The sequence below is a fragment of the Scyliorhinus torazame genome, chromosome 4 (assembly GCF_047496885.1).
Source record: "Scyliorhinus torazame isolate Kashiwa2021f chromosome 4, sScyTor2.1, whole genome shotgun sequence".
Taxonomy (NCBI): Eukaryota; Metazoa; Chordata; class Chondrichthyes; order Carcharhiniformes; family Scyliorhinidae; genus Scyliorhinus; species Scyliorhinus torazame.
Window position 1 is genome coordinate 259,409,574 of NC_092710.1, and position 22,747 is coordinate 259,432,320.

General features: G+C 48.8%; 1 protein-coding gene across 1 annotated transcript in view; it reads left to right on the forward strand.

The window, feature by feature from the left end:
- The window catches only part of LOC140410897 (mitogen-activated protein kinase kinase kinase 5-like), a 281,574-nt gene extending 266,217 nt beyond the window's left edge, over positions 1-15,357 (forward strand). The window contains 1 exon segment of the mRNA XM_072499669.1: positions 14,372-15,357. Coding sequence (XP_072355770.1) covers positions 14,372-14,420 — 49 coding nt within the window. The 3' untranslated portion in view covers positions 14,421-15,357.
- The last annotated feature ends 7,390 nt before the right edge of the window (positions 15,358-22,747 follow it).

The window sequence follows — 22,747 nt, forward strand, 5'->3', positions numbered from 1 at the left end:
GAACTCTTGTTGGTCAGGGCCCCATATTAAACTGCCTCCTTCCGACGCCATCTTGCTTTGTGCCTGCCTTCCTGGCCACTGCTCTAGAGGATCCACCGCAATCCGGCTACTTTCCTCTCTTTTTTCCATCCGTGTCCAGGGGAGATTCCCTTCTGGATTACCGCACAGTGTTATTTGCCGTTAAAATTGCCGATGGGGCCCCTATTAAGAGCCCAAAAGTCCGTTCCACCGGGAGCTGCCGAAACGTGCGACTCAGCTGGTCATCGCCGCACCCGGAAGTCACAGAAGGGGATGTTTATGGCTGGTTTAGCACAGTGGGCTAAACAGCTGGCTTGTAATGCAGAACAAGGCAGCAGCACGGTTCAATTCCTGTACCGGCCTCCCCGAACAGGTGCCGGAATGTGGCGACTAGAAGCTTTTCACAGTAACTTCATTAAAGCCTACTTGTGACAATGTTATTATTATTATTATTATTATTGTTCAACCTGTCGTGTTTGTACTAGCACTCTGCAAGAGCACCTCAGCTAGTCCCACTCCCTTGCATTTTCCTCTATCCCTGCAATTTGTTTTTCTTTTTAAGATGCTGAAATCCAATTCCCCTGATTGTATCTGCCGCCACCACACCCTCAGGCTGTGCATTCCAGATTCCTAACCACAGACTATGTAAAAAGGTATTCCTCATGCAGCCATTGGTTCTTTTGCAAATCACCTTTATATCAGTGTCCTCTGGGTCTTGGCCCTTCCGCTAATGGGAGAAATTGATCTAAAACTAAATTTATCTAAATCTTAATCATTTTGAACACTGCTATAAAATCTTCTTTCAATCAACAAAACCCAGCATGTCCAATCTAGCCGTGCATCTGTTTCCAGGAACGAGGACTTCATTATTTTAAATCTTTCTTGAACCCCCTCTAAGGTTTTTGCATCCTTTTTAAAGTGCGGTGCCCAGAATTGAGCACTATACACCAGTTAATGATAAATCAAAGGTTCATCATGTGTTTCTTGACTTTATACTCTGTGCCTCTATTTATAAAGCCCAGGATCCTGTATGCTTTTTTAAAGCATTTTCACAATCTGCCCTGCCACCTTTAATGACTTGTGCACTTATCTCCCAGGGTCTCTCTGTTCCTGCAGCCCCCTTAGAATCATAGTTATTGGCCTCAATATTAACCTCCTCATGACTGGCAGACAGGAGAACTGGAGGAGGAGAATTAAGAAGCTTTTCTTCGTGCCGCCATTGCTTCAACTGCCAATTACCCTAAATCTGTGTCGTCGTCTTCTCAATCCTTCCACCACTGGGAACATAATTTTCCCTATCTACCCTGATCAAATTCTCAATGACTTTGAAAACCTCCATCAAATCTCCTTTGCAAAGGGAAAAAGTCCCAACTTTTCCATCTATCTACGTAACTGAAATTCCTCATTCCCAGAACCGTCCTTGTGAATCTTTTCTGCACTCCGTAATTTACTCAACTCTTTCCTAAAGTACGACTCCCAGAACTGGACGCACTACTCCCGGTAAGACTGAACCAATGATCCATACAAGTTTAACATAACTTCCTTGCATTTATACTCTGTGCCTTTGATTATAAAGTCTCTGATGCTGTATGCTTTATATAACAGAGTGCAGAAGGAGGCCATTTGGCCCATCGAGTCTGCACCGACCCACATTAAGTCCTCACTTCCACCCCATCCCCATAACCCAATAACCTCTCCCAACCTTTTTGGACACTAATGGCAATCCACCTAACCTGCACATCTTTGGACTGTGGGAGGAAACCGGAGCACCTGGAGGAAACCCACGCACACACGGGGAGAACGTGCAGACTCCTCACAGACCGTGACCCAGCGGGGAATCGAACGTGGGACCCTGACGCTGTGAAGCCACAGTGCTAGCCACTTGTGCTACCGTGCTGCCCTTATTAAGCTCTCCACATAAGTTAATCCTCTCAACTCCAGAATCAACCTAGTGAATCTCCTCTTCACCCCCTCCAGTGCCAGTATGTCCTTTCTCAAGTAAGGAGATCAAAACTGTACACAGTACTCCACACGTGGCCTCACCAGCCCCTATACAGCTGCAACATAACCTCCCTGCTTTTAAACTCCATTCTTCTCGCAATATTAAGGCGACGGAGCCTTGACAGGCGGGATTGCAGCTAGATTGGTGGCCTCGTGGTGCGAGGTGTCTGGAAAAGGCATAACGACAGCTGGGAACGTGAGAGCCGGTGTTGGGTAGGCAAGTTTGCATAGTGCCCTTCTGTTGCGCCTGACAATGAATCTATCAGCCATGCGAACCACGAACAATCTGGGAGCAGCCTGTCGAACAACAACAGCTGGAACTGACCAGCCTCCACCAGGCAACTTGATGCGAACAGCATCTTCCGGAGAGAGCACGGGCAGATCAGTAGCATGAGCATCCTATGTCAGCTTCTGCCGGTTTCTGAGTTGCTGCACCTTTTGCAGCACTGGGAGGTGATCCAGGTCAGGTAAATGAATGGCCGGAACAGTCGTCAGCAGGTAACGATTCATAAGGAGTTGTGCCGGAGACATACCGGTGGACAGAGAGGTTGCCCTGTACGCCAGGAGCACACGGTTAAGGTCAGGAGCTGAGTCCACAGCCTTGCAGAGCAGTTGCTTCACGATATGGACCCCTTTTTCGACCTTCCTGTTAGATTGCGGGTAATGCGGGCTCGAGATAATGTGCTTGAACTGGTATAGCTTCGCGAGGTTGGACCACTCTTGGCTGTAGAAGCAGGGACCGTTGTTGCTCATGACCGTGAGCGGAATACCATGCCTGGCAAATGTCTCCTTGCAGGCCTTGATGTGACGTTGGACAGTTTCACCACTTCGGGGTAACTCGAAGTAGTCAATTATAAGCACGTAGTCACGCCCATTGGTGTGAAAAAGGTCGATTCCCACCTTAGACCACGGAGAGGTCACGATCTCGTGTTGCTGGAGTGTTTCTTTGGGCTGAGCAGGCTGGAAACGCTGGGAAGTCGCACAATTGAGGACCATGTTGGATATGCCCTCGTTGATGCCAGGCCAATAGACAGCCTGCCGGGCCCTGCGCCTGCATTTCTCGATACCAAGGTGTCCTTCGTGGATCTGTTTGAGCATTAAGCTCTGGAGGCTGCGAGGAATAACGATACGATCCAGCTTGAGGAGGATCCCCTCGACAACTGTTAGGTCATCCTTGACATTAAAGAACTGGGGGCATTGCCCTTTCTGCCAACCATTTGCAAGGTGATGTATGACCCGCTGCAGAAGAGGGTCCTTGGCAGTCTCTTCTCGAATGTCGACGACTCGTTCGTCTGAGGCCGGGAAGTTGCTGGCACAGTTGCACCTGTGCCTCAATTTGGCGGATGAAGTCGACCTGTTCACAGGACGAGGTAATGGCACGAGACAGGGCATCCGCAATGATTAGCTCCTTGCCCGGTGTGTAAACCAATTCGAAATCATACCTGCGGGGTCGAAGGAGAATGCGCTGAAGCCTTGGCATCATGTCATTCAAATCCTTGTGAATGATATGGACTAGGGGTCTGTGGTCAGTCTCTACTGTGAAGGTTGGTAGACCGTAGACGTAATCATGGAACTTTACAATACCAGTGAGGAGGCCCAGGCACTCTTTCTCTATCTGAGCATACCTTTGCTCAGTGGGAGTCATGGCCCTGGACCCATAGGCCACTGGAGCCCAGGACGCGGAGACATCCTTCTGGAGGAGCACCGCACCAATGCCGTCCTGGCTGGCGTCCGTGGAGATTTTTGCCTCGCTCTGGGTCAAAGAACGCTAGTACTGGAGCAGTGGTGAGCTTTGCCTTTAACTCGAGCCACTCTGCTTGATGTGTGGGTAGCCACTGGAATACAGTGGACTTCTTCACCAGATGCCTGAGAGTCGTGGTGTGTGATGCGAGGTTGGGAATGAACTTTCCCAAGAAGTTAACCATACCCAGGAAGCGGAGTACCGCCTTTTTGTCTTCCAGGGTCTTTATGGTGTTGATGGCCTTGACTTTGTCCGAGTCCGGTTGCGTGCCCTGCTGGGATATTTGAACACCCAAAAACTTGATGACATGCCAAAGGAACATTTGGCCTTGTTCAACTTGAGGCCGTTGGCATGTATGCGTCTAAAGACTTGTTGGAGACGAGATATGTGTTCCTCTGGGGCCGTGGACCATATAATGATGTCATCAACATAAACCCGCACACCCTCAATGCCCTCCAGCATCTGTTCCATGATCCTGTGAAAGATTTCAGAGGCTGAAACAATATAAACGACATGCGGTTGTAACAGTACCTTCCAAAAGGTGTATTAAACGTGCAGAGCTTCCAGTTGCATCTGCCAGAAGCCACACGATGCATTTAGCTTTGTGAACAATTTGGCATGCGCCATCTCACTGGTTAGCTCCTCTCACTTCGGGATTGGGCAGTGTTCCCGCATTATGTTTTGGTTAAGATCTTTGGGATCTCTACATATGCGCAGTTCTCCAGAGGGCTTCTTCACACAGACCATTGAGCTGACCCAGTCAGTCGGTTCCGTCACTTTAGAGATTATACCCTGGTCTTGGAGCTCCTACAGCTGCCCTTTAAAACGGTCCCAGCGCGGTGCATGGATCACAGGCGTGGAATCAGGCCTGAGTAAGATTTCGTAGCGGTATGGCAGGTACCTATCCCACTGAACAAATCCGGGTATTGTGACAGGATTTTGTCAATGTCAGCCTGAAGATTCATATTGGCAGAGGACATGGCATGTACGCGCTGGACGAGATTGAGTAGCTTGCATGCATGGCCACCAAGCAGGGAAGCCTAGTCAGGCTTGACGATTTCGAATCGCAGTGTGGCTTTGATGGCCTTGTTGGAGACATGCAGGTGACAAGACCCTAACGCAGTAATGGCATTGCCATTATAATCAAGCAGTTGGCAGGCCGGCGGAAGAATTCCTGGCTGTCTTTGGATGCGAGCAACATTGCTTGAGAGATGAGATTGGCTGAAGCACCAGTGTTCAGCTTGAACCGGATGCTGCATTGGTTGACTTGTACGACAGCACGCCATTCGTCCGCAGAATCCACGTTGAGGATGGATAGGCGTGTTGCTGAGTTTGAGGAGGCCTTGTCATACGTGGTAATGATGCCCACACGATATGGGGACTCCTGGCAGTCGGCCTCTGGATCCGTGGTGTTACCAGGTTCCGAATCCAGCAGCCCTTGCTGCACACTTCGAACGCATTTGCATTGGAACTGCGCTGGTCCACGATCGGAGGTGCAGACCTGCACAAGGCTGCATAATGTCCAGGCTTCCCACAATTTAAACATCGACTGCCTCTTGCAGGGAATTGCCACTTTAAGTGGGCGGTGCCACAGTTCGGGCACGTCATGACGTTGACTAGGGAGCATAGGTTTAAGGTGAGAGGGGCAAGGTTTAGAGTAGATGTACGAGGCAAGTTTTTTTACACAGAGGGTAGTGGGTGCCTGGAACTCGCTACCGGAGGAGGTGGTGGAAGCAGGGACGATAGTGACATTTAAGGGGCATCTTGACAAATACATGAATAGGATGGGAATAGAGGGATACGGACCCAGGAAGTGTAGAAGATTGTAGTTTAGTCGGGCAGCATGGTCGGCATGGGCTTGGAGGGCCGAAGGGCCTGTTCCTGTGCTGTACATTTCTTTGTTTGTTGACGTGGGAGGCAAGTTGGTCCTGTTCTGCCGATTTAAGGCGGGATTCGCCTGTTCATGCACTTTACACGTTTCAATGGCTACTGGCAGGGTCATGCTTTTTATTTTTAGGAGCTGCTCCCGCAGGGCGTCGGAGTGGACCCCAAACACGATCTGATCCCTGATGAGGGAATCAGCGGTGTCACCATAGTTGCAGGATTGTGCTAATATGCGGAGATGATTTAGAAAGGATGGGAAAGGCTCATCCTTTACCCTGAAGGCGTTGCTGGAAGACATAGCGCTCAAAGCTCGTTCGTTTCGACTTCAGTGACTGTCGAATTTGGCTAACATGGTCTGGAACTTGGTCTTGTCCTCGCCGTCGACAAAAGTGAGCGAATTGAAGATTTGGATGGCCTTGTCCCCCGCAGTCGATAGGAGCAGCGTGATTTTTCTGGCTTCGGATGCATCCTCGAGGCCCGAGGCCTCAATGTATAGACTGACTTTCTGCTTGAAGACCCGCCAGTTGGCGCCGGGATTTCCGGAGCTGTGGAGGGGCCTGGATCTTCTCCATGCCGCTGGAAGCCACTTGCTGGTCGTTACTGAATTATTCAAGGTAAATTACTTAGATGAAGTTGACTCCTGGTGTCATGTTGTGTTATTCACCCTGGGGTAACACGGACTGCAACAGGATGCAGATGAACTGTAAAGCATACAGTTTTAAGGGGCATCTTGACAAATATATGAATAGGATGGGAATAGAGGAATACGTACCCAGGAAGTGTAGAAGATTGTAGTTTAGTCGAGCAGCATGGTCGGCACGGGCTTGGAGGGCCGAAGGTCCTGTTCCTGTGCTGTACATTTCTTTGTTCTTTGTTCATACGCCAAACGTAGGCGTTGGTTCAAAACGATTTATTGAACTTCTGTAACAATGCACACAGCTGGCTGTGGGTTGACACTCTACTACTCTAAGTAAACTAACTCTAACTATCTAGACCAGGCTGTCTCTGATCCACGTGTAGAAGGTGCTGACTGATATATACACCCTGACTGTCACTACAGTTGTCACCAGTGGAAAGAGGCGGAGTGCTGATGCCTCGTGTGTTTTATAGTTGGAAGCCCCCCTCTGGTGTTCTGTCTGGTGATTGGTTGTGTTCTGTCCTTTATGTTGATTGGCTCACCTGGGTGTCTGTCACTGCCTGTTTTTACCTCATGATGTGCATGGGTGCATATTATGACAGGTCCCTCTTCTCCTGCACCACCTTTAGAATTGTGCCCATTTTATATTATCTCACCATGTTCTTCTGAGCAAAATGAGTTACTTCACTGCATTCAATGTCATCTCCCACGTGTTCACCAGTCTGCCAATCTGTCAGTGTCCTTTTAAAGTTCCACACTATCCTGCTCACTATTCACAATGCTTCCACGTTTCGTTAACTCCACAAACATTAAAACTGTCCCCCATATTCCAAGATCTAAGTCAATATATATCAGGTAAAGCATGGGTCCCAACATTGATCCCTTAGGAAATCCACTAAAAAATTCCTCCAGCCCAAAAACGTCCATTAACCACTGCTCTCTGTTTTTTGTCACTCAGCCAATTTTGTATCCATTTTGTTATTGTTCCTTTTATTCCATGAAACTTTGCTCACAAGTTTGTTGCATGGCATTTTATCAAATGTCTTTTGAAAGACCATGAACATCACATCAACAGCATTACTCTCACATTACCCTCATCAACTTTCTCTGTTAGCTCAACAAAAAAAAATCCAGTTAGTTAAACTCAATTTGCCCTTAACAAATCCATGCTGGCTTTCCTTAATTAACCTGCATTTGCACAATTAATACAATTAATTTTGTCCCCAGTTATTACTTCTAATAATAATAATCTTTATTAGTGTCAAGTGGGTGCCCCCAGCCCCTGTACCAGATCCTCCTCCACTTTGGGGAACTCAAACCCATCTAGAAATCGCCGCAGTCCCTCTCACCCTGCCGGGGGCTCCGATTCATATAACCTCTTATACAATTCCTCAAATGCTCCATTCACCCCCACCAGGTCCAGGGCCATCCTTCCCCTCCCATCTTTCACTTTTCAGATCTCCGTTGCTGCCTCCTGCTTCCTGAGTTGGTGGGCCAACATCCTATTCGCCTTCTCCCCATATTCATGCATTGCCTCTCCGGCCCTCCTTAACTGCCCCACTGTCTTCCCTGTTGCCACCAACCTGAAATCTATCTGGAGCTTCTGCTGCTCCTTCGACAAGCCTGCCTCCGGGACTTCCAAGTATCTCTTGTCTACCCGCAGGATCTCCTCCACCAGCCAGCCATCTCTGCCCGCTTTGTCCTGTCCTTCTATCGAATCGATATATACTTCCACGTGCCCACTGCCTTAAGCACCTCCCATAGTGTGGCGGCCGAAACCTCACCCGCGTCATTCAGCTCCACATACCCGAGTGGCAGCCCTCACCCTCTCGCACCACCTCGTCTGCTAACAACCTCACGTCTAATCTCCAATGCAGGTGCTGCCGCCACCCCCCCCCCCCCCCCCCCCCTGGTCAACTTCCAAGTTCACCCAGTGCAGCACATGGTCAGAAACTACAATTGCGGTGACAGAGAGCAGGGATAGAGAGGCTGGGGGATCTGTTTATCGATGGGAGCTTTCCTTGTTTGGAGGATTTGAGGAGGAGTTTGAATTGCCGGTTGGGAATGGGTTTCGTTATCTGCAGGTGAGGGACTTTTTAGGAAGGCAGGTTTTGACCTATCCGCTTCCGCCCCAGGGGATACAGGATAGGGTAGTTTCAAAAACAGGAGTGGGGGAAGGGAAGGTCTCAAATATTTATAAAACGCTCATGGAGGGGAGGGAACCCAGATAGGGGGAGTAAAGCGCAAGTGGGAAGATGAGCTGGGTAAAGAGCTAGAGGCAGGACTAGTGGGAGGAATCTCTGTGTAGAGTCAACACGTCCTCATCATGTGCCAAGCTCAGTCTGAATCAATTCAGGGTGGTTCACCGGGCACACATGACGGTGGCACAGATGAGCAGGATTTTTTGGAGTGAGGGACAGGTGCGGGAGGGCCCACAAATCATGTCCTGGGTGCTAAAAATGAGGGTGGCCCCGAGTCCAGAGATGGCGATCTTTGGAGTGTCGGAATACCCGGGAGTCCAGGAGGCGAGAAAAGCTGACGTTTTGGCTTTTGCCTCCTTGGTAGCCCGGCGACAGATCCTATTATCCTGGAGGGACTCGGAACCCCCAAATTCGGGGGTATGGGTTAGCGACATGGCTGAGTTTCTCAGGCTCGAGAAAATGAAGTTCGCCCTGAGAGGATCAATGTTAGGGTTCATTCGGAGGTGGCAGCCGTTTATCGGCTTCTCCGGAGAAAACTAAACTGTTAGCAGATGCAATAGGAGGGAAGGGGGTTTAGGGAATGTTTGGGGGGGGGGGGGTGTAGGAGGAGTTAGTTTAGTTTAGTTTAATTTAGGTTAGGTGGGATCAGGGCTGCACGGTGGCGCAGTGGTTAGCACTGTAGTCTCACGGCGCTGAGGTCCCAGGTTTGATCCCGGCTCTGGGTCACTGTCCGTGTGGAGTTTGCATATTCTCCCCGTGTTTGCGTGGGTTTTGCCCCCACAACCCAAAGATGTGCAAGGTAGGTGGATTGTCCACGCTAAATTGCCCCTTAATTGGAAAAATGAATTGGGTCCCTAAATTTATTAAGAAAAGAAAAAAAGAAGGTTCGGAGTTGGAGCGATTGGGGAAGTGTGTGTAAGCCATGTTGGCTGGGTATGGTGGTTGGTTGGGGGAGGGTGTTATGCACTGAACTATGTTTACATTTGTATTTGTATATTTTGTTATCATAAAATCATAAATGCCTTGATAAAATGTTTTTCAAAAAAAAGAAACCGCAATTGCCGAATTCCCCAAATCGACCACCCCGCCAGCAGAGTCTTGTACGCCACAAAGTAATCGATCCACGTGTCTACCCTGTGCACATGGGAGAAGTACAAAAATTCCTTCGCCCTCTGCCTCCATCCCCCCATGTGTTCCCTAAACCCCTTTAGCTCCTTCGCCACCGCCGACACCCTCCTCTCAGCTCAATAACCATATTAAAATCCCCCCACCCCTTGATCAACCGGTGTGAGTCCAGGTCCGGGATCCTCCCCAACATCCGCCTTGTAAATTCAACATCATACCAATTTTGGGCATCAATGTTCACCAGAACCACTGGCATCCCTTCCAATTTCCCACTCACCATCACAAGCCTTCCCCCCCGTCGGGTCTGCCACTATGTTCCCCACCTCAAACGCTACCCGCTTGTTTATCAGCACCACCACTCCCGCCTCTTCATAGACACCGCTGAGTGAAATACTTGTCGAACCCACCCCTTCCTCAACCTAATCTGGTCCCCAATCTTCAAATGCGTTTGCTGTAGAAATGCCACATCCACCTTCAAGCTCCTCAGGTGTGCGAACACGCATGACCGTTGGCCTGGCCCATTCAGTCCCCTCACATTCCATGTGATCAGCCTGGTCGGACGGCACCCCGGCCCCCCCTCCCCGCTGATCAATCATAACCCTTGGGCCAGCCCCCGAGTCACGTCTCGCAACCCGCCAGGCCTGCATTCGGATGTCCACCATCACCAACTCCCTCCTTATTGCATATCAACCGCCCCACCCCTGTCAGCAGTCCCCCACCCTCCCCGTCTAAAGCTCTAACCACCTGATCGCCCCCAGTGCACTCCCATGAACTAGCTAGCCTGGCAGACCCTCCCACAATGGCGGCAAACACCCCCCCCGCTCACACTCTTTCATACTGCAAACAACAATATCAATGAAAAGAAGAAAACATTGTGTACTCGCCCTCCACCGTCCTCTGGCCACCCACCGAAGAACCCCATGAAAACACTAAGCAGCCCCGAAGAGAAGAAAACTTCTCCACTGGCCATTATCCAAAAAGGAACACACAGCAGTACAACAAAAAGAGGGTCAGGGAGGACCAACACCACCTCCCATTTCCTCCAAAGTTCAGTGTTCTCCCTCTCCTGCCACTTCATTGTCTCTCAAAACTCCATTGACTCCTCCGTAGTATTCGCAGCCATTGTGGGTCACCCAAAGGCAGGCCGGATCCAACATCCCAAAATTCACCCCCTTATTAAAGAGGGCAGCCTTGCCCTGGTTGAATCCGGCTCTCCTCTTTGCCAGTTCCGTGCCCAGGCCCTGTTATACCTGAAGCTCATTGCCTTCCCAGGTACATCTCCTCGTCTGCCTGGCCCACTGCAAGATCTTCCCTTTGTCCAAGAACCGGTGTAGCCTCACCACCATCGCCCATGGCGGCTCATTCGCATGGGGCTTCCTCATAAGCGCCCTATGCACACGATCGACCTCCAGGCATCGGTCAAAGGCCCCCTCTCACATTAGCTTCTCCAACATCTTGGCCGCAAGAGCCTGTGTCCGCTCCCTCGATGCCCTTCGGCATCCCCACTATTCTCAGATTCTGCCACTGGGAGCGGTTCTCCAAATCCTCCACTTTCTCCTTGACCAATTACGGTTCTCCCTTAGCATCCCAACTTCGGCCGCCAATGAGGTAAGCTGCTCCTCGTACTCCTCCACCACCTCCTCCACTTTCTGGATTGCCTGGCTCTGGGTCTCCAGCGTCAGTGCCACATGGTCAATCCCCGCTTTCAGTGGGTCTACCGCCTTTGCCGGGTCCTCCAGAGCCTGCCTCCCTCTGATGGCTGAACTTTCTGTTTAGAAAGTCAACCAACCGCTCCGTCGACCATTGGGCTGATAGGGCCGACCCTCTACCCTCCGCCATCTTCACCTGCGTCGTACATAAAGTCTCTAGCTCCTGCAGCTCCTTCCTTCTAGACCCACTTCTGATCTGCGGATCCGTCCACTGACCTCACCAGTGGAGTCCAGCTTTCCTCCATCACCTCTGCACCTTTTTTCTCCAAAGCATCCACCCATCAACCGGGGAAAAGGACAAAAAGAAAATGCCAGATTTTTCTATTATGTTGGGCGCACTTCCCTTTCCCTTAAAAAGGACTGTCATTGCTTCCATATTTAAAAGTCCACTCTCTACACCTAACCTTTCCTTTCTGTCATATGTCCTTGAGGAGGTGTTAGCAATTCTGGAAAGTGTGAAAATAGATAAGTCCCCTGGGCCGGATGGGATTTATCCTAGGATTCTCTGGGAAGCTAGGGAGGAGATTGCTGAGCCTTTGGCTTTGATCTTTAAGTCATCTTTGTCTAAAGGAATAGTGCCAGAAGACTGGAGGATAGCAAATGTTGTCCCCTTGTTCAAGAAGGGGAGTAGAGACAACCCCGGTAACTATAGACCAGTGAGCCTTACTTCTGTTGTGGGCAAAGTCTTGGAAAGGTTTATAAGAGATAGGATGTATAATCATCTGGAAAGGAATAATTTGATGAGAGATAGTCAACACGGTTTTGTGAAGGGTAGGTCGTGCCTCACAAACATTATTGAGTTCTTTGAGACGGTGACCAAACAGGTGGATGAGGGTAAAGCAGTTGATGTGGTGTATATGGATTTCAGTAAAGCGTTTGATAAGGTTCCCCACGGTAGGCTACTGCAGAAAATACAGAGGCATGGGATTCAGGGTGATTTAGCAGTTTGGATCAGAAATTGGCTAGCTGGAAGAAGACAAAGGGTGGTGGTTGATGGGAAATGTTCAGACTGGAGTCCAGTTACTAGTGGTGTACCACAATGATCTGTTTTGGGGCCACTGCTGTTTGTCATTTTTATAAATGGCCTGGAGGAGGGCGTAGAAGAATGGGTGAGTAAATTTGCAGATGACACTAAAGTCGGTGGAATTGTGGACAGTGTGGAAGGATGTGGCAAGTTACAGAGGGACACGGATAGCTGCAGCTCTGGGCTGAGAGGTGGCAAATGGAGTTTAATGCAGAAAAGTGTGAGGTGATTCATTTTGGAAGGAATAACAGGAAGACCGAGTACTGGGCTAATGGTAAGATTCTTGGCAGTGTGGATGAGCAGAGAGAACTCGGTGTCCATGTACATAGATCCGTGAAAGATGCCACCCAGGTTGAGAGGGTTGATAAGAAGGCGTACGGTGTGTTAGCTTTTATTGGTAGAGGGATTGAGTTTCGGAGCCATGAGGTCATGTTGCAGCTGTACAAAACTCTGGTGCGGCCGCATTTGGAGTATTGCGTGCAATTCTGGTCGCCGCATTATAGGAAGGATGTGGAAGCATTGGAAAGGATGCAGAGGAAATTTACCAGAATGTTGCCTGGTATGGAGGAAAGATCTTATGAGGAAAGGCTGAGGGACTTGAGGCTGTTTTTGTTAGAGAGAAGAAGGTTAAGAGGTGACTTAATTGAGGCATACAAGATGATCAGAGGATTGGATCGGGTGGACAGTGAGAGCCTTTTTCCTCGGATGGTGATGTCTAGCACGAGGGGACATAGCTTTAAATTGAGGGGAGATGGATATAAGACAGATGTCAGAGGTAGGTTCTTTACTCAGAGAGTAGTAAGGGCGTGGAATGCCCTGCCTGCAACAGTAGTGAACTTGCCAACATTAAGGGCATTCAAATGGTCATTGGATAGACATATGGACGATAAGGGAATAGTGTAGATGGGCTTTGGAGTGGTTTCACAGGTCGGCACAACATCGAGGGCTGAAGGGCCTGTACTGTGCTGTTATGTTCTAGTACTAAACACATTATAGCCATCCAAGTACAGATCCATCATTTTCATCACTTCCCTTTTGACCAGATTTGTAACTTTTACAACATAGTAATGCCCTGGTCAAAATCACCAACAATATCCTCTGTGCCTGTTTACCATTGATCCTTTTGAAAAAAATATTTTATTGAGGCATTTATATATTTGCACATCAAACACAACCATGAAACAAAACAAGCCAAGGGCTGCAAATAATCAAACCAACTAATTACCTGACACCCCAGCTCCCCTACCTCCCTTCTTTTACCCCCCCGCAACTGCTGACATCTTAACTGTTCTCAAAGAAGTCGATGAATGACTGTCATCTCTGGGCAAACCCCTCCACAGACCCTCTCAAGGCGACCTTTATCTTCTCCAGTCCAAGAAACGCTGCCATGTCACTCGCTCACACACACACGGTTTCAGTGGCCCCCGAGTCCCTCCATTCCAGTAAGATCCGTCTCCGGGCTATCAGGGAGGCAAAGGCCAAGATATCGGCCTCTCTCGGCCCCTGGACTCCCGGGTCATCTGACACTCCAAAGATCGCCGCCTCTCCATTAATCCTTCTGACCATTCCATTCTCTTCAGTCCACCACTGTGACACGGCTATTTGTGTGATTCCACTCCTCTTGAATTCTATTTCTTTCAACAGCTTTCCCCTCAATTCTTGCTGCGTTAGTTCTAATGTAACCTAGGGTTTCATCTTTAGCCCTCTATCCTTGGCAACTTGGCTGGCACTTGATCCAGAGCTATTACTGCAGTGTAAATGCTGAATGCAATCTACAGAACCTTTATGTAAAATATTCTCAAAGTATTATGCCAAGTTTTTAGAATTATGAATGATTTAAGTGTAGGAGACATATAAAGGGATTCTTGTCTGGATTGTGCTGTTCAAATAGAAAAATGTGAAGATGAAATAATGGAATTGTATAACTTCTTGATTGTTGCTCCCTCTCCACAACATACAGCTATTGCATGATTTGGATTGCAATTATTTTCTGATCATTCAGTCACCAATATGTCTTTTCATTTCCCCCAGGGGCGGAATGCTTTGCAAGTTGTGGAAAGCAATCATGGAGAACAGATAAAAGTGAATTTCCTTCCCTGCTAGGTCATATGTAAGGAACAATGAGAAAACAGCACTTTAAATTAAAATAAATTAGACTGTGTAAACATATAGGTTGTTAATCTGTGTGCTGCAACAAGTACTGTGTACCTGAAATGTTGACAAAGTGTATATGTGCTGTGGATAGTTCACCTCACAAATGTGCAATTTTGCCAACTGTTTTTATGTCAAATGACAATATTTAAGTCAGAGAATGATGAAGCTTATAAATCCAGTCTTAAGGGATAATTTTTCAACTTCCCGTTCCCAGTGGGGACCCCAGTTCACCAGTGAACATGTATTGTATATTTGGATGTCCACTGTATCTGATTTACCAGCCAGCGGGAAAATGATGTGTAATGCATGTCCAAACTTCTAATGTACACTCCTGGTGAGCGAAGCCTCCTGCTCAGAACACAAAAGCTGAAAAATTACCCCTTTTACAGTAGTCACATTTAGGTTTCTATTTTGACTTCTAACAAGTAGCAGAAATCAATTTTGCACTAAATACTGTTTTTATACCAGAATTTATTTGTGTTCATATGGATGCATTTCACTGACTACTGTTAACATACGTTGTGCAAAAGTGAGCGTATAACTTTTTTTTTACAATATCTGGAAATATAACCGGATGTCTTTACATATTTCTGCAGTTGAACAATCTAATTTACAGGACTAAAGTTGGTTATGGTTATTTTATTAAGTGTACGAATGTTATATCTAATTGGTTCAGTTTTTGTAATGTAAGTTAAATGGCTTTATTTGTACAATTACAGTTAATCATGTTTACCTTTGTAATGGATGTTGTAACATGCTTTAAATCTTAGTGCTACAGTTTACATTCATTTTGTGCCACAATGGCTTGTTCTAAAGCTAAAAAAAAATCATAACCACTTTCAGAAATAAATCAGTAAACTCGACGATCATTTGTGTTTCTTTTTGTTGTAAATTACTTGGACACATAACGTACTGGTTCTCCTATGAATCCTATTTGTATTTATATTCCACATAAATATCCATGATGTGGAGATGCCAGTGTTGGACTGACACAGTAAGACGTCTTGTACCACCAGGTTAAAGTCCAACAGGTTTGTTTCGAATCACTAGCTTTCGGAGCACATCACTTTCCTAGGGTGAATGAAGAGGTGGGTTCCAGAAACATATATATATAAACAAAATCAATGATGCAAGACGATACTTTGAATGAGAGTCTTTGCAGGTAATTAAGTCTTTACAGGTCCAGGCGGAGAAAGGCTGCGAAGATGATGTTGTAGTTTCTCCGCTCCGGGGAAGTACTGGATGACGAAGGGTACTCTATCGGTTGTGTCCTGTGTTTGTCTTCTGAGGAGGTCGGTGTGGGTTTTTGCTGTGGCGCATTGGAACTGTCGATCGATGAGAACACCACCCACCAGTAACGTGGTACATACTCGTGCGACTCGGCCAACGTTGTCTACCTCATACGCTGCAGGAAAGGATGTCCCGAAGCGTGGTACATTAGCGTTCTAAAGCGGCCTTCAGGACGCGTGACAACGCAGAATCGCCGAACAGAAACTTGTAGCCAAGTTCCGCACACATGAGTACAGCCTCAACCGGGACTTTGGATTCATGTCGCATTACATGCACCCCCCACCATCTGGCCTGGGCTTGTGAAATCCTACCAACTGTCCTGGCGTGAGACAATTCACACATCTTTAACCTGTGATTATCCCTCTCTGCAGTTGCTCTGTCTGGACCTGCAAAGACTCTCATTCAAAGTATCGTCTTGCAGCATTGACTTTGTCTATATATATGTTTCTGGAAGCCACCTCTTCATTCACCTGAGGAAGGAGCTGTGTTCCGAAAGCTAGTGATTCGAAACAAACCTGTTGGACTTTAACCTGGTGTTGTAAGACTTCTTACTATAAATAGGTATGGTAGAATATGCAACTGAGTTAAATCATTCCTGGGCTGTGCTTTTATTAGTGTGCAACCCTCCGTATTTCTATCAATCCTTCCGATATTCTTCCCTCCTTTCTAATCGGCTTATTCCTTTGATTAATCATGGCATGTAGTTTGCCACAAGAGAAGCCATCATTGCTCTTGCCAGGGGATTGCATTCTCGTGGTCTGAAATTAACAGCACATAATGACATGGAAGTTTTCCTATTTGTGTAATATGTGAGTTATTTTGTAGGTACAATAGTGTGATTATGGGGGCGCTTTTGAGCCCACATCCACCATCAACAAGAACAGTCCAAAGATGTGCAGGTTAGGTGGATTGGCCATGATAAATTGCCCTTAGTGTCCAAAATTGCCCTTAGTGTTGAGAGGGGTTATGGGGATAGGGTGGAGGTGTGGGCTTGGGTAGGGTGCTCTTTCCAAGAGCCGGTGCAGACTCGATGGGCCGAATGGCCTCCTTCTGCACTGTAAATTCTATGATAAATTCTATGAAACAGCAATGCGGGTGCAAAATCTCGCGGGAACTGGGAAACAAGATTCTCGCTGGCGCGATCACCTTTCCTGATTTTCCCCACCCCTCACCCACAAAGGGTGAGAAAATCATTTTAAAGCTTTGACATACATTTAAATAGAATTAGCGAACCCCCCGACACATGATTTCCCCCTCACTGAACAGTCAAACTTCGATGTCACGTCTGCAAAGTTTACAACAGCTATTTAAAAACATGAATCAGTAGACGTCATCCTCTTGGGGGTGCAAAGGTAAGTCTAGTCCCGGGGGCGGGGGGGGGGGCATGCCTGACTGCTCTCTGCACAGGTTGGCACTGCCATTTTGGATAACATATCCGCAAGGGGCAGTGTCGGGTGGATCTTCTGGAAAACCCCATTTGGGCGGAGTTTGCATTATGTTTGTTTGGGATGGGGGAGAGAGAGAGGCCAATGCTGATGCTGTGGTTGGGGGGGGGGGGGGGGGGGGGGGAAGAGAGAGTAGCCCCATGTTTTTTGAAGGGGATCCCCTGTGACTGTGGTGGGGTTCCTTTCCAGTGTAAACCACACCTACTGATTTTCAGAGAGGCTCAAAATTGGGACTAAAAACTTAGCTGTGCAGTGGAGAGTAACATGTCGATTTTCAGTCAGAGCCTGAAAAAATACAGGAAAATTCCATCTTGCGTTTCTTGTCCAGAGGCCTGGACAGATAATGCGGCAATATGAGTTTAAATCCCACTGTGGCAATTGTGGAATTTAAATTCAGTTCATTACAAGTATCAGTAAAGGTGACCATGGCATTATTGGATTGTTGCAAAGATTCAGGTGCTTCACCAATGACCATTCAAGAAGGAAACCTGCTGTTCCTTCCCTGGTCTGACCTATATGGGACTCCAGATCCTCAGCAATGCAGTTGACTCTTAACTCCTCTTTGCAATGGCCTAGCGAGCCTTTCAGTTGGATCAAAATTGATATGATAAACTAAAATCCACATGGTATGCAGCGGTCTTCCCCTCTCAAGGAAAATTGAGGTTGGGCTCACATTCAGTTAATAAAAACAGTGGTGGTACCATACTACATGATAGATAGTGGCTCCAGTCTTTGTCCCACACAAGGACTGTTCTGATATTTCCTACCAATGCTGTGAGCTGATCTGTCTGTGACAGGTAGTTGATGAGGTCCAAGTCAAGTTGGTTTCCTCAGCACTTGATAAGGGCAGATTGTCAGTTAACCCTTTTGGACTCTGCATGTTTCATCATACCACCATTTGAGATGCCTTAAGATGTTCCCCACAGATTAAAAGTCCTTGCTTCAGTGAGTTTTCCCACGCGATGATCAGCATAAGGAGTAATAGTTTGTCAGTTGAAGATGGCAGATCGTGGTGATGAGCAGAATTTTGATGGAAGGGTTAGATAAGGTTAGAGATAGGGAAGGCCATGTAGAGATATAACTCAAGGCAGTGAATTTTAAATAGGATGCGTTGGGGAATTGGGGTTGGCAGTAATTGTAGGATGGGCAAGTGGGACTGCATGCAGGATAGCCTATGCACAGCAGAGGCTTTGGTGAGCTTAATGTTATGGAACATGGAAAGTCGGAAGCTGTCGAAAAGACAATTGGAACATTTGAGACTGGAGATGATAAAGAAGGATGAGGATCTGAGCAGAAGATGGGATGAAATAGGAGAAGAGGCAGATGATGTTATGGGACTGGAAAATAGCCTGAATACTGGAGAAAATATGGTGTTGAAAGCTCCTGAGTTAAATATGGTGACAAGATTGCAAGCAACTTGGTTCTATCTGAAACAACCGGAAAAGATATATCAGATTAGTTTGTGTTATGGGGCTTGTTGTGGGAACATTCAGTCACCACCAGAAGAGACTCGGGACCAGGTTTCAAAGCTTTTATTCTGACTTATGAAGGGAAGGACCATCCTAGACAATCTAAGACTGACTTCCTGATTTACATTAAAGTCACCTCTTTTATACAGTTAGCCAAGTACACATAGTATTAATCTGTTACTGACAATCATGTGTAAATCATATGTCTCAGACTTAATTGTTGTTTCTCATGAGTAAATGCATTAGGCATTGTTCACACAAATACAAGCCCTGACCTTGTGCTGCCTTATTTTGTACATATTTGTCTCACTTCTTATCTCGACTAAAGCACATCAGCTACCCGTAGATTCTGCCTTTCCCCATTTGGTGCTGCAGAACACTTTTCAGCTAATTCTTTCTTGTTTATTTTATTCAAAGAACATTCCTCAATTAATTCCTCAGCACACCCCCTAATTCAATCAAGCTTGCTTTTCCTGTTTAGTGTTTTATTTTATCAAATGATAAATGCCAAACTAAAATAGTCTAACCCTTTTAGTAAATTGTTTAGTAAATCCTATCTGAGGTGAAGATGGTGGTTTTCATCTTGCTATTGCTTAGCTGGAGGAAACTGGAGCCCTGATACTAACTGGGTCGAGGTATGGGATCTGGAGGCTTGAACTATTTTAGCTCCAGGGCCTCCCTACCATGTTGCAGCATGGCATTCCACTTGAAGGGAGCAATTCTCCAGAAAATTTCTAAGTGTGGTAGCAAGCTGAAATTGCCGTGAGCTTCCTAGCGCTCAACCCAGCGAGGCCGGCAATGCTATTCAATGTTAATTGGTCCACTTAACGAGAGCCCATGAGTTTCTCATCGCAAATGAAGGCTTGCCAGCAGATTTGCCGGCACCGCGCTCACCAGCCCCTGCTAACAAGGTTGGCAGCACTTAAGAAGAACTTGCTCAGTCGACCCCAGCCAGCTTGCAACAATGACACCCAGGAGACTGGCCCCAAGATTCGGGATGCAGATCTGGGGAGGCTCCTAGAGCAGTGGAAGCTAGGAGGGGTGTCCTGTTCCCTTGGGGTCCCGGAGGGTTAGCCATAGAGCAGCCAGTGCTGCCTGGGATGAGGTAGTGGCTGTGAGTGCCAGGAGTGTGACCAGGAGGACTGGCCTCCTGTGCCGGAAAAATATCAACGATTTACACCGGGTAGCGCAGCTAATGTCCTGTCGCCCCTGAGACCTTTCCGTCCCCAGGTGATCATGCACCTGCAACTCTCCATGCAACCTCCAACCCTCCTTTCACCCCCCCCCCCCCCTCTCCCTTCAATCCCTCCAGCCCTTTTATAACACCTCCCCGCCCACCACTGAACCATACGTGGCTAACAATGCCCTCTCTGAATCTCCTCGGGAAAAGCTCTCCCACAATCGCAGGGAGAGTGCCCAAACTGATGGCGGGGTATCGGACATATGAATCCTCACCTCCTTCGAGGAGTGGGCCCTGGAGGTGACTGGGGTGGCCGAGGACAGAGCGATCACCAATGCAGAGGCTGGCGGACGCCATAGAGGTGAGGAACCACCAGGCCCCAGCCAAAAGACCTGTCAAACATGAGTTGTTATTGCCTTACTGACTGACCCATCCCTCTCACTGACCGCATGTCCATTGTCCCATAGATCCTGCAGCCGACGCTGCCGGCCCATCCCGGGCGACCCCCTGTCCAGCCTCCCATGAGAACACCTCGGAGGAGAGCGCCGAGAATGCAACCCTAATAGTCACGGCACAGCTGTCATCCCCACCCTCCACCAGGGCATATACACGCACCTCGGTAGGAAATGTTAGTGGTCAGGCTTCTATGGCACAATCTGATGAGCACCACACAGCTTGGGTGGAGGCAGGAACCCCAGGCAAGACAGCAGTCAGAGGTCTGCTGGATCACAGCCAGATGCTGAACCTGTGGAAGAGGCCATCCTGGAGTTGATGGAGATGTTAGGGTGCAGCCATGACATTCAGAGAGAGGTGTCAGCGACGCTCCAGCAGGTCCAAGGCTGCTTGGAGGTGTCCCCGAGGTTACGGGGCCAGGAGATGTCGCTGGCAATGCTTGGCACCGAGGCCAACACTGCTTGAGTGGCGACCGCAGTGGAAAGCCTGGTGCAGGACGTCGGCACCATTAGTGGAGGTGTTCAAGGCGTCGCGCTGTCGGTGACGGCTATGGCTGAGAGTCTAGGCAGAATGTCTGACTCGCTGGGCGACGTGACCCAGTACCAGGCTGACCTTGATGAGGTGCTGCAGGTTCTCAGACTGATGAGGTTCTCAGATTGGAATGGCCAAGGCGCTGCGGAGCTTGTCCCAGTGGAGCTTGGCCCAGTTGCAGGTGGGCATTGCCGAGGTGCTGCAGAGCATAACCCAGTCACTGAGGGGCATCGCTGAGGGTGTTGGCATGACGGTGCAGACCGTGGGAAATCGCCAGGGCTGGCAGAGCCAGATGTTGCAGGGGCAGTTGGGGCTCGAACCAGCCGCCTCTTCATCCCAAGGTGAACCCCAGGGCCCTATGGGCACCAAGAGGGAGGTGGGGATGCCGGGTGCCAACCCAGACCAATCCCATGGAGTGGTGATGGTGGCCACCAGCTCCCCCGAGAGAGTGGGAAATTGTTACACACAAAAACACCATTGGGGACAACCAGTATGACACCTCTGTCACTTTCTTCCACAATGCGGGCCTCCGAACCCGTGGCCTGACTCTCCAGGCATCCTGAGGAGTCCGATGCACCGCTCAATTACTGCCCAGGTGTAACTTGGGCCTCGTTATATCGTGTCACTGCTTCGATCTCCGGCCTCTGTACTGGCGTCATTAGTCATGTCCTCAGCAATACCCCTTATCCCCCAAGAGCCAGCCCCCCATCCTGGGGTGCTCCTCGAAGAGGTCAGGGATGACCGACTGCCTCAGGATGTAGTTGTCATGGACGCTCCTGGGAAAGCGTGCACGCTCATGCATGATCTTCATCTGGTAGTCGCACATGAGCTGTACTTTGAGGGAGTGGAACCCCTTTCTGGCACTCCCAGATGGCCCGGTGAACGCAGGGCAACGTGTGGCATCTATTACCCCCTGGCCCTGGGGCATCCCGGCAATGGCGGAGAAGCCTGCAGCCCGGGGGTCTTGTTGGGCTTGGTCCATGTCGAAGATGATGTCGTTTTCTGCCCGGGCCTACAAGGCATCCATGACCAGATGCCTTGTGGGCTGCGCCTGTGAGATGATACACAGGTCCCCGCTCAGTGGGGCTCCGTCTCTGGGTCTCTCCCTGGCCTGATGGGCGGGCAGGTCCTCAAGGTGTGGGGTGGGGTCCACATGATCTGCTGCCTCGAGCATTGGCAGATTCTCCGGCGTCTGGCTGCCTGGGCTACCAGCAGGACCACTAGGGCAGGTTTTGGGTGAAAAATCCCTGCCATAGCGTTCAATATATGTAAGGCATTGGGAGAGGGTGTTAGACTGACAGATAGCAGTGGCTCCCACCTGGGACCCTCCAATCTGTGGGAGGAAACCGGAGCACCCGGAGGAAACCCACGCAGACACAGGGAGAACGTGCAGACTCCGCACAGACAGTGACCCAAGCCGGAATCGAACCTGGGACCCTGGCACTGTGAAACCACAGTGCTATCCACTGTGCTACAGTGCTGTCCCATGGACATGTCCCTGGAGCTGTGTCCCATCCACTGGGTGTTCGGACATTGGCTGCTGCGTGTGTATGGTTTTGCCTCTCACAGTGTTCAGGCACAATGTCCAGACATCACGGTTTAATTGGGATTCTAGGCAATGATTCCCACATGCTGCATAGCCTGCCCTCGCACAGGAATCCACTTGGGTTGTGTGAAGTGCTTACTTAACCACGATTGCCAGTTCCCTATTACCAATAGACTCAGGTGCATAGCCAGAGGCCTCGACAGTCAGTGGGGGTTGTGGGTGGTCAGTGGGGCAGCCAAGCATAGACAAGGGTTGCCCCCGGAACGCGTACACACGATCCAGGGGTTGGCATGGTGATGCCGTGAGTGGTCGCCCCCAGCGCCTTCGCCCCCCCCCTCC